This window comes from Salmo salar, chromosome ssa02, assembly GCF_905237065.1.
Source record: "Salmo salar chromosome ssa02, Ssal_v3.1, whole genome shotgun sequence".
Taxonomy (NCBI): Eukaryota; Metazoa; Chordata; class Actinopteri; order Salmoniformes; family Salmonidae; genus Salmo; species Salmo salar.
The window spans coordinates 24,914,309-24,926,954 of record NC_059443.1 but is presented as its reverse complement, the minus strand read 5'-3'; the positions used below and the strand labels follow the sequence as shown (position 1 = coordinate 24,926,954).

The 12,646-nt window shown below is 41.7% G+C and overlaps 1 protein-coding gene across 2 annotated transcripts; it reads left to right on the top strand.

The window, feature by feature from the left end:
• Window positions 1–4,675: 4,675 nt before the first annotated feature.
• Window positions 4,676–11,787, top strand: spaca6 (sperm acrosome associated 6). Of its 2 annotated transcripts, none has more exons than XM_045700837.1 (9): window positions 4,676–4,925; window positions 5,027–5,113; window positions 6,842–6,913; window positions 8,223–8,246; window positions 8,569–8,646; window positions 9,319–9,422; window positions 9,712–9,802; window positions 10,250–10,433; window positions 11,662–11,787. In XM_045700837.1, the coding sequence occupies exons 1-9, from the start codon at window positions 4,712–4,714 to the stop codon at window positions 11,765–11,767; spliced, it is 960 nt and encodes a 319-aa protein (XP_045556793.1). In that variant the 5' UTR covers window positions 4,676–4,711; the 3' UTR covers window positions 11,768–11,787. The 2 variants fall into 2 exon arrangements, with proteins under 2 accessions (XP_045556793.1, XP_014012137.1); XM_014156662.2 differs by having other exon boundaries at window positions 9,712–9,868.
• The last annotated feature ends 859 nt before the right edge of the window (window positions 11,788–12,646 follow it).

Below are 12,646 nucleotides of genomic sequence, written 5' to 3'. Positions count from 1 at the left end.
AATGAAGATGGAGTGTTGAAAAAAGGCTACGTTTGATTCCTTTGTGTTTTTTAAACCTTTGTGTTTTGTTTAGTGCCTCCAAGATGCACTGGAACTTTGGATAGAGGAAGATACCATCATTTTGTGTCTCTGTGCCTGTATTTGTGTGTATATGCATGTATGTGCGTGTCCGTGTGTGCCTGTGTGTGTGTGTGTGTTTAATCAACAACTGAACCATCAGAGGACACATGCTGAGGGAGACATGTTGTACACATGTCTGTGTTGTTGTAGCTGCTACTCTATGTGCTGCTACTCTATGTGCTGCTACTCTATGTGCTGCTACTCTATGTGCTCATCTTGTTTCTCCTCTAGATTCCCACATTATTGCTTTAGTCAATCTGTCTCTGCTTTTCTGCGTTTCAAATGATCTTTCTCACACGTTGATGATATTGCATTTAGAATGATGAAAGGGGATTGGGAACTCATTTGAGATTGGAATTGATGGAGAGAGGAAATCTATTTTGGTAGACATGTTGATGTGGTTTATCAGTATATGGCTTATATCTGCACCTGCGTACACACCATATGTGTGTTCAAAAGCAGAATTTAGTTTGAGATTGCAGTATTGCGGTAAAAACGATATTTACAGATCCAACTGAAGTGTATTAATAATATGGACTTGTAACTTGAACCGCAGATAAATGCATAATTCATTAGTGTGTGAAGTTGTGAAAAATGTCTTCAAATGGCTCTTCTTTCCTTTCTGTAAAGACTCACCCTGTTTCACATTATTCACATTCATCAACATTTATTCATTTCTGACCGCTAAACAGACGATACTTGATTCTTTATTTAACTCATTGATTGTATTTTTCTCATTATTTGAAATTATTGTCACAAAGAGAATTTACCTGTGTTAGAGAGTAAGTCAGTGTGTCAGTCAGACTGTCTACCAATAGGTGGCACTGCTTTGCCAAATTTTCTCTCACAGAACTTTTGCTCTTGGCACTATGGTAGGATATATTGGACACAATGTACTTGAGTAGTTATTTAAACAAATAAACATGTTTGAGAGAAGTTTATGTACAGTAACATGTTCTTATATCATAGTGTTTGACTGTCCCTGAGAATGACGTCATTTCATTCCCTCCCTCCGCAGGTAGAGTTGGACATTTTGGAAAATTGCATCCAGTGACTTCTCGCTAAGATGGATGCAAAGGCTTCTCTCTTCACCCTTCCACATCCTCCTTTAACCCTACACGACCATCATGTCCTGTGTCCCCATCTCACCCAGTGAGTGAGAGCACAGCTCCTGTCCTTCATTTGAACCACTGTCAGACTAACAAAGACAAAATCTACCTGTAATTGCTAGTGAAGACAGGGAGACAGTGGCTCAACCAGTAGGAGTTAGAAGAGAGAAAAGGGAGAATTGCTCTTTAAGTCCTCGTAAGCAGATGTAGCCATTCTTGGCCCGTAGCTGGTTGCCCCTGCAACATAGAGTTGTTAAATTGCAGAGCAGTCCCACACAATCAGGCTGGAGATTGTCAAGTGTTACATAGTGGTATCTTAAGTGTAGAGGAATTATACTGACTGGGACTATTTTATTCTGATTGACACAGCTCAGTGGACTGCCTAGGAGGTCCGTAGAGGAAAACGTCTCTAAAGGGCTATTAGAGAAATGATTCTGAGCCGAGGTTATTAAGAGAGTATATTACATATTAACAGAATATATTAGGTATGAATACACACACTGTCAATCAGTATATATCTAGAAGGTATGATTTGTATTGTATATTATACCACAGCATTGTTGAATACTTGTTTCTGATTGGCGAGAAGGGCATTCTAGACTGGACATTAACAAGTTGTTATACAGAATGTCTGGAATGTATATTCATTATATTACCTGTTTCATAATGTTTCATAGGTTTCATAATGTTTCACATTTCAAACCCACACAGGGGCCGGCCGGTTGCCGCAGAAATGAAAATGTCAGACGAGGTCATAGCTTTGTGTCGTTGGTGCGACTATGCGTTTCTTTTTTCTTCCGTAAAAAAGCATTTCATCCATCCGACCACCTTTGCTAATGTGAAACGCCTGTGGAACTACTTTTCCCAGCATGCCCCTCTGTCCCTGAGACCCTTAACCTGTGAGGTCATAGTAGGTCACAGGTGAGGTCCTTGGGAACAGGGCTGCATTCATGTTCATCATTGTGGAGCAAAAGAAAAGAGAAAAGTCGTTGTGGAAGATGACTTACTGTTTTTATACGTCAATGAACTCCTTGCTATTTCCCATAGACTGTTCCAGTATAAAGAATGCAATGTATAGTGTTTAAACTGGTGTTTCCTTTTAAAGTGATCATAGTTAGAGTTGCTTCCACACATCTGAATACAAAATAACCCAGACTTTGACACCGTGGTTGGATGTCCCATGTCTTTGTATCTGATAATGGTACACACAGCCCTATCCATTCTGCAGGACTCTACTGAATGTTCTGGTATTTATGTACTTGTCTGAAGTGTGATTCCCTCTTAACAACAAATACCTGTGGAAGAGGATGTCTGTCTGTGACCTCAGGGGGCCCACCCTATTGGCTGGCTTTGTGTTCTAACCCATCATGGGAGCCAATCAAAAGACAGCCAAGGGTGGTGACCCCGTCAAAGTTATCATCTTCGAAGACAGCTAATGATCCAAATGAAATAAAGTATTTATACACTGTTACTGTATTTTGTTGCTGTATTTTTTACTGTATAAATTGTATGTCTTAATTCCTAAATAAAGACAGAGAATTGTAAACGGTGTGACAGTCTGCGTGAACGTGTCAAGAGGAGCATGCTATGAGCTATGTCTGGCAGATCTGCATGGGAGAGACTCCAGAGGTGTAAAACATGTTATCATCTAATTGAAGACTTCATGTTAATGTGGCTGCTGGCACTGAAGCACTAACTACAGCTGCAAAGCCACATTTAACATATCCCGGACTATCATCTTGGTAATGTACAAACATGCAGTCATCCAGAAATATCATCCTGCTGATCTCCCAGTCACACACTAGATATTAATGGAGAGGATTTCAGTCCTTAAATGTAAATAAACAGAAGTGAATGAACATTTAGCTGTACTGCATGAAGTGTCAATTCATCAAAGTGCCCTTGTTGGCTACACACACACAACTAGGCACACACACACACACAGTCTTGTACAGCTAACCCTAACCCTAACCCTAACCCTAACCATCCTATTTTCCCTAACCCCTAAACTTAACCGTAACCCTAAGCCGTACTCTTACCCTTACCCTAACCCTAACCTTAACCCTAAACTTAACCCAAAAACCTAACCCTAGCTCCTAACCCTAACCCTGAACGTAATTCTAAGCCTAACACTAATTCTAACCTTAACCCTAAACCCCCTAGAAATAGCATTTTACCTCGTGGGGACTAACACAATGTCCCCAGTTGGTCTCACACACACACACACACACACACACACACACACACACACACACACACACACACACACACACACACACACACACACACACACACACACACACACACACACACACACACAGGCACACACATGTATTTGTGGCCCTCCCTCCCCAGCTGGGAAGCCAGGGAAGCTGCCTGACTGGTTGTCTGACTCTGGCAGTCCTGGAGCAGACTCTTGGCCAATATTGATTAGCTTGTCTGTGTGGAGACAGATGAATGCTTTAGTACCCAGCTCACCATGCCACTGGAAATATATTAACTTGGTGTATTAGGCACCCTGTCTGGTTACCATGGAGACACACCGAGAGAGAGAGAGAGATGGGGAGAGTGGGGGTTGTGGGGGAGGGGTAGGGGATATGGGATGTGATGAGGCAGTGGGCTTGATTGGTAGTCTCTCTCCCTCTCTCTGTTCTCCTTTATCTCTCTGTTGTCTCGTGATCTCTCTTTTTCTCTCTCTTCCATGTCTTTAACCTTTTTTCAATCTCTCTCTCTTTCTCTCTCATTAATTAGGGATTGGCACTTTTTCCATCACTCATTATCTCAATGATTTCAGTGTCCTCCACTGCTCAGGGTTTATTTCCCTTTCTGTTTCCCTCTCCCTCTCCAGACCACCAGTGAGCCTATCTTCTTTCATTATTGTTTTGGCTCCTTCACAGACAAACTTCTACTCTGTATTGTTACAGTTTCATGAGCATTTTACACTCGCTCTTCACTCCCCCCTAGTTTCCCCTCCCTCCCTCCCTCCCTCCCTCCCTCCCTCCCTCCCTCCCTCCCTCCCTCCCTCCCTCCCTCTCTCACTCCATCCCTCTGCTCTGCAGTAAAACTGGTGCATTGTGGTAGCAGAGAGAGGGGACCAGAGACAATGGAACTGAGAAGAAAGGTGGGGAAACTGAGGCAAAGGGAAGGCTTTGGTGCTCTTCCTATACCTAGCCATGAAGTGGAAGAGCATTTAACATGTATTACACTGTCATTGTCAGATATAAGTGGAGTGGTTTAAAGACACTTACACCTCAAGTGAAGATGAACATCTGCTCTGCACAAAGCACCATGGGCTCAAAGACACGGCATTTCATTTAGTGTGTCATGCAAATGGAATATCCATGGAATCTGAATTAGAATTCTATGTGAATTTCTTGTATCTCAGTGACATCCTTTATGACATCATACATTCACATTCAACACCACAGTAAGTTTTGGAACCTCAACCAACTTTTCCCACCTGACAGCACATCATCCTGAAGATGTGGAAGTGGGGGTTGTGGGTTCTCTATGCCAGCATGTTGTTCAACCCCTCTTCTAGCTGCTATCAGTGCTTTGTGGAGGTTGAAGACAGCATACGTCTGTGTTGGGGACACGTCCTCACCGAATACAACATACGAAATGTGGACTCGTGCTTTAAAAAACTAGGGAATATATTCAATAACAACCAGAAAGTGATTGAGGCAGGGCGAGTTGGTGAGAAAACTGATCCTGTTTTATTTAAGCACTGTGATTTGGCTTCCTAGGTGGGTTATAAAATAAGAAGATGATAAGAACTCGAACTTTGTATTTCTCAGGGAAAGGTTATGATCAGAAGCTGAAGGACATCCTAAATGCTGAGATCATGCCCATGGCGGAGGAATTTGACAAGAAGATGAATAATGGTACAAGTCCTGCTGTCTGCGTCACTCCCAACAAAATAGTCCTTTCCTCATGTGCTTTCCTCACTGCTAATGGTGTTTGCTAATGGTGTTGGGAGACGACATGAAATAATTGTTTTTGGAGAGAGAGTTAGATTATTACTGTGGATTTTGTTTTCTGCATACTGTATCACAGTCATGAATGTTCAAAGTTTGATCAGAAAGAATACTTTGCCTTCCAAGAATGGAATGGACATTTTATTTGATGCACACAACCACCATTACTAGGTATGACTGTGAGATGTGGTTGTCTTACCTAGCTACCTTAAGATAAATCCTCTACAGATGTAGGATCATTATTTGAGACAGTTTGCTACAGCAGGAAAAGAATCCTGCAGCAACAGGAAATGTGAATTAGTATGTGGATCATAATTAATGGACATTTGTGTAGGGGTTGATATATTTTTCTTAAGGTAAAAACAGGTCTGAAATGTCAAAGTGTAAATTGCAAACTTCAGAAGTATTAAAACCTCAAATACACAACATGTTTTACATTTCATGCTTTGCAGGGAAGTTCCCCTGCAACAGGGTGATCAAATTAAAATCCTACATCTGTAACTGTAAGTCGCTCTGGATAAGAGTTTCGGCTAAATGACTAAAATGTAAATGTACTGTTTATAACTCTCTCTCAAACTTCCCCACTTCCCCATGCTTTTTGATTCCCTTGTTTTACACTGGATGTTTTACACTGGATGTTTTACACTGGGGTAGTGTTTTACACTGGATGTTTTACACTGGATGTTTTACACTGGGGTAGTGTTTTACACTGGATGTTTAACACTGGATGTTTTACACTGAATGTTTTACACTGGGGGCAGTGTTTTACACTGGATGTTTTAGACTGGATGTTTTAAACTGGGGGCAGTGTTTTACACTGGATGTTTTACACTGGGAGCAGTGTTTTACACTGGATGTTTTACACTGGGGGCAGTGTTTTACACTGGTTGTTTTACACTGGGAGCAGTGTTTTACACTGGATGTTTTAAACTGGGGGCAGTGTTTTACACTGGATGTTTTACACTGGGGGCAGTGTTTTACACTGGTTGTTTTACACTGGGAGCAGTGTTTTACACTGGATGTTTTAAACTGGGGGCAGTGTTTTACACTGGATGTTTTACACTGGGAGCAGTGTTTTACACTGGATGTTTTACACTGGGGGCAGTGTTTTACACTGGATGTTTTACACTGGGGGCAGTGTTTTACACTGGTTGTTTTACACTGGGAGCAGTGTTTTACACTGGATGTTTTAAACTGGGGGCAGTGTTTTACACTGGATGTTTTACACTGGGGGCAGTATTTTACACTGGATGTTTTACACTGGGGGCAGTGTTTTACACTGGATGTTTTACACTGGGGGCAGTATTTTACACTGGTTGTTTTACACTGGGAGCAGTGTTTTACACTGGATGTTTTACACTGGGGGTAGTGTTTTACACTGGATGTTTTCACACTGGATGTAGCAGCAGACTATAAGATCAGTTCAGCTCTGGTATAAATGGACACTGTAGACACTCTTTACTGTAGACACACACACGCACACAGACACACACACACACACACACACACACACACACACACACACACACACACACACACACACACACACACACACACACACACACACACACACACACACATTTCCATGGGAGCAATTGAGATATATTTTTCTCTCCTTCTCTCTCTATCCATCAGACACAGTGTATGACGAGAGGTTACTGACAGCTGCAGACAATTTCATTGCGGCTGCCTTCAAACTGCCTAGAGGTGAGACATGATCCCCTCCTCTCCCTTGTATTTCCTTTTCCTCACTACTACCTCACACCATATTTCAGAACCTTTCTTTCATATCCAGACCTCTGTTACTTGCCATGGGGTAAGTAGCATCAGAGAAATTCTTCATTCTTACCTTTTCCCAACCTGTCATCTGTATAGTATGGGCTCTGTATAGTATGGACTCTGTATAGTATGGACTCTGTATAGTATGGGCTCTGTATAGTATGGGCTCTGTATAGTATGGGCTCTGTATAGTATGGACTCTGTATAGTATGGACTCTGTATAGTATGGACTATGTATAATATGGACTCTGTATAGTATGGACTCTGTATAGTATGGACTCTGTATAGTATGGGCTCTGTATAGTATGGGCTCTGTATAGTATGGGCTCTGTATAGTATGGACTCTGTATAGTATGGACTCTGTATAGTATGGGCTCTGTATAGTATGGACTCTGTATAGTATGGGCTCTGTATAGTATGGACTCTGTAGTGGTGGAAAAAGATTCTCAATTGTCATACTTGAGTAAAAGTAAAGATACCTTAATAGAAAATGACTCAAGTAAAAGTGAAAGTCACCCAGTAAAATACTACTTGAGTAAAAATCTAAAAGTATTTGGTTTTAAATATACTTAAGTATCAAAAGTAAATGGAATTGCTGAAATGTTCTTAAGTATCAAAACTACAAATAAAAGTATAAACCATTTCAAATTCCTTATATTAAACAAACCAGACAGCACAATTAAAAAACACTTTTTTTACGGATAGCCAGGGGCACACTTCAACACTCCATAATTTACAAAAAAGCATTTGTGTTTAGTGAGTCCGCCAGATCAGAGGCAGTAGGGATGACCAGGGATGTTCTCGTGATAAGTGTGTGAATTAGACCATTTTCCTGTCAAAATGTAACGAGTACTTTTGGGTGTCAGGGAAAATGTATCTTTAGGAATGTAGTGAAGTAAAAGTAAAAGTTGGGGAAAATAGAAATAGTAAAATACAGATACCCCCAAAAAATACTTAGGAAGTACTTTAAAGTATTTTTACTTAAGTACTTTACACCACTGGCTCTGTATAGTATGGGCTCTGTATAGTATAGGCTCTGTATAGCTCTGTATAGTACTTTTATCAGTCTAACGATATACTTGGTTCTACACTGAACCATGTCAATCAAGTCAAGACAACTTGTCATGTCGATGTTCATCAGTAAAAATGTTCTTGTTGTTGTTGTTTAAATAGTTTTCTCTGCCTCTTCTTTCTTTCTTGTCATTTTTTTGGTTTTCCCCCTATTATCTCTACCCAGCTTCTGGATGTTTCCCTCCATGTGGTGAGTGACTGTTTCCTCCTCAAGTGTTCCTCCTCGCATGACCTTCCTGTTGAACCTCATGAACTCTTAGTAGCTCTGCTCAGCTATGGCCTCAACGTGTTAAAAAGATTCCAACTATTCTATGAATCAATCTATGATAGCAAGCTAGTTGTAACATCTGCTGTCAATATAATAGTTAGTTAAAATAGTTATACTAAGACATGTTATACGAAGTATTAAATATATTTAATTTCCTATTGAATTCCTCTGGTATTTCCTTTCTATTCTACCTTATTCTAGAAACATATAGGCTGTGTTGCATTTCCTCCCATGGGTTCCTCAGGTTTTCAGGCTTCTGGTTATGTCTACAACTGTATCACCTGTCAGTATGACTCCTGTGAGTTCCCACTTGACTGTCCAAGTGAGTAATAAAACACCACCACATCAAATCTATTGACCATTCACACCGATTTGTTTCATTACTCAAATACCCTCATCTCCCCAATGCCTGGTTAAAAGACTTCATCCTAAACCCGCCTTAACACTGTCTGTGCAGCACTGTCTGTGCAGCACTGTCTCTGCAGGACTGTCTGTGCAGGTCCGTTTGTGTTGGACTGTCCTTGTAGGTCTGTCTGTGTAGGACTGTGTATGTAGTTCTGTCTGTGTAGGCTATGTGTTACATAAGTGCATTTTCCCCTCGTGAAAACATCCACTTGGTGCCTTTCATCCTTGAAATGTTCTTAGCAGTGAAGTCTGAGGATTTTTTGCACAGAAAGCCTCCCCAAGGTACCCTTTAAATCCTTGGCTTCTTTATGTAAGGTGACAGTCCCCTCCCACACACCATGGTATTCATATCCACCCAGTGCTGCACAATTACTGTTCAGCATATCATCCCTTTCAGTGCACCCCGCTAGAGGCTGTATTTAAATATGATCATTAGGAGGGCTCAGACTGCCGCTGTCTGCTGCCCCCTGAGAACAGCTTCACCACAAGGTGAGAGGGTTTCACTGTGTGTGTGTGTGTGTGTGTGTGTGTGTGTGTGTGTGTGTGTGTGTGTGTGTGCGTGCGTGCGTGTGTGTGTGTGTGTCTACAGCAAAGAACATCACAGTCCTGGAGAACAACCGGACACAGATGAGGTGTGACGTCCCCTTTCCCCTGCCTTATGAAATGAAAGTGGTCTGGAGGTTTGCAGAGGAGGTTGGTGGATGTTATGGGATGTAGCTAGTTCTCCTATCCTTAGAGTGCCAATGCTGGAGATAATGGCCTAGCCCTAGCATGTCCATCATTATACAGTACCCACTACAAATCCTCACAATCAGGACCCAAGTATGTTTTTAGATGAGAAACTCTCCCAAAAAGATGAGCTGAATTATTAAAGTCATATTATAAAACCCTCCCTTTTCCTGAAACTTCCATTTAGACATGATTCCTTTGTAGTGTGAAAATATCAGAGGATTGTGCAGTCATGTTGTCCCCTGACTTGCAGATCAGGACCCAGCAGGTGGATCAGTTTGAGGAGGTGACAGTAGGGATTGACAGGCTCTACTCTATCCCCTCAGCTGGTCTGCGACACCAGGGTACATACCAGTGTGAGATCTACTCTGACCAGCGCTCCTTAGTCAGACTCTACTACCACCTCATAGGTGATGATAGTGTTGTAGAGAGACGTTCATTCAAGTCCCATATTCCTTTATGTGTGTTGTATGGTGGTGACTCCCCATTCACCATCAATGTGTAGCACGGTGGCCATTTTGTGCCAGAGAGCTTCACCACACATCTTTGTATATATCTTTATAGTCGATGTATACCCTCTCTTTTTCTCTGTTATCTCCTCTTTCTATCTCTCTGTGCTCTGAGTCTCTGACCTCTCTCTACACCATCTCTATCTCTCCCTCCATCTCTCCATCCCCCTTCCCTTCCTCAACCCTGTCCACCCGTCTTCTCTCTCTCTCTGTCCATTTCTCTCTCTCTCTCTCTCTTCTTCATCTCTCTATCTCTCCTTCCCCCCTCTCTCTCTGACCCAGTCATCCCCCAGGTGGTGGTAGGCCACAGTGAGCTGCAGGAGATATTTGATCTGTCTCTGCTTCCAGGGGGTCAAATTGTCCCTGTGCCTGGTGGATGGTCCCTCGCTCTCCTCCGTCTCCCCCCTCCCTCTCTCCTCACAGCCTGTCTGACTTCTCTGCTACTGCTGCTCTTCCTCTCCCTGGGGTAAGTGAAGAAAGCTGTACAGTACTGTAGATATACCCTTCACTGCCCACATACAAAGTACACTGTTAGAAAAAAGGGTTCCAAAAGGGTTCTTTGGCTGTTCCCATAAAAAAAAACGTTTTGGTTCCAGGTAAAATCCTGATGAAGACAGCTTGGCTGTCGAAACGATGTTGCTCCTAGAGTGTGCGGCTCTCCTTTTCTTTTTCAGTAACTATTTTTTGTTCCATGTAGAACCCTCTGGGGAAAGGGTACTATGTGGAACCCAATAAGGTTCTACCTGGATCCAAAACGGTTCTAACCTGGAAACAAAATGTTTTTTCAAAGGCAGCGTTTCCCAAATTTGGTCCTCGGGACCCCAAGCTGTGCACATTTGGTTTTCTGATTCAAATGATCAAATCTTGATGATTAGTTGATTATTTGAATGAGCTGTGTAGTGCTAGGACAAAAAACAAAACGTGCACTCCCAAAACAGCCCTGTCCTATGGGGACAGCCGCAGAACCCTTTTAGGTTCTAGATAGCACCTTTTGTATACACCCGATATACCCTCTGTGTCAGTGTCCCAGCTCACATACACAGAGCTGTACATATACCTTTGACTGTGTTAGTATCCCTCCTCCCTCACAGATGGAGACAATCATTTATATTCTATAGGCTATAGTATAGACAGTTATTAACGCAGAAAGTGCCTTAATACCCCTTAGCCGTGGCATATTCACCATACCGTGCCTCTTCAGGCTTATTGCTTTATTAAAGCCATGTTGCTTTGACAGCATTGGATTGCTTTTTTGCCATGCTGCCAATAAAGATTGTTTGAATCTGAATGTGACTTTACCAGAGAAAGAGCTGTCCCTGTCAAATACGGACAGGCAGTTTCAAATCCTATCATATCTTGTTTCCAGAACAGTACAGGTTCATGTTTGCTATGTAACTGTGACACTATATCTAATTTCTTGGGGCCTGAAAAGATATGGCCACTTAAAGCTCCTAAAGGACCAAAAATATTAGATTCTCCCTCAAAAATTACACATATCTATTCTCATATGATAGCCATCATACCTAATTCAGCATTCATACCAGAACTGTTTTATTTATGCATTATGTCATGTGTATATTACAGATATTACCAAGGGGATATCCTAGTCTAGACATGGGTATAGACATGGGCTTATATATCATGGAGAAGCTCTCGTCTGGACTAACTCATCTCTGTGTACCTGGTTGTTACAGGATTCTGCACTGGTGGTCGATAAAGAAGGAGAAGAGTGATGTGGAGCAAGCTGAAGATGATCCAAATTCAAGGTGCCCAGTGCGGGAGATATATCTACTGCAATAAAAACAGTCTGATGACACTCATCCATTCCCTTGTCTGTGACGGTGAAGAATATCTGGGTTTGGTCAGAGTAATCGGTCTTTAGCTGATTTCACCACTAGAGGGCGATAAGCACATGTTAATATCTGTAACTTCAGTGCTTTAAGGCAGGAGTCATTAAGATCGGTTGCCTTACTTTCCTGATGTAAGACATTATTTGTTATAATGACAATGATTAGGTTACTATTATCACCACACTGTGGCATGGTGAGACCAGTGAATGCTTCATGGGACAGATTCAACACATTTTTATTTGTTCAAAGACTCCTACTGTTATGACAGATTCGATGTGATACATAATGTGACGTTTTTAATTAAGAAATCCTCAAACCTCAACCCTAACCTAGCCTCAACCCTTACCGTAACCCTAGTTTCATTTCCACATCCCGGCTCAACCCTAACCCTCAACCCTAACCCTCAACCCTAACCCTAACAAAAAAATGATTATACACGGATTGTTAACTGTTAACTGATCATTAACTGTGGCAGACAGATGGGTTAAAACGATTGTATGAATTAACCCCTTCATTGGTTGAAAAAGATAGATCTAAAGAATGGTTTAAGCAATTTAGAAAATACAAAGTAATCTATTGTATTGTGTTTAATATAGAACTTTATTTTGCCCTGGTGAGGCAGACAAAGTTATGCTACAGTATTGTCAACTTGATGCGGCTCATGAGTATTACTGTATTATAAGTTCACTGTATTCTGGCTAGGTGGTTGTGAGACTATTGTGACACTGACCATACCATGATGGAGGGAACATGATCTGAGGAGAGGCGGAGCGTTACTGGCGTTATAAACCCTCAGTGTGTGTCTAAATATATACAGACATGACTCATC

Coding starts and splice junctions, on each gene's coding strand:
- spaca6 (XM_014156662.2), top strand. CDS start 4,712: ATGTGGAAGTGGGGGTTGTGGGTTCTCTATGCCAGCATGTTGTTCAAC. Junction 9,869..10,249: donor ACTCTACTACCACCTCATAG/GTGATGATAGTG, acceptor TCTCTGACCCAG/TCATCCCCCAGGTGGTGGTA. Junction 10,434..11,661: donor CTGCTCTTCCTCTCCCTGGG/GTAAGTGAAGAA, acceptor TGGTTGTTACAG/GATTCTGCACTGGTGGTCGA.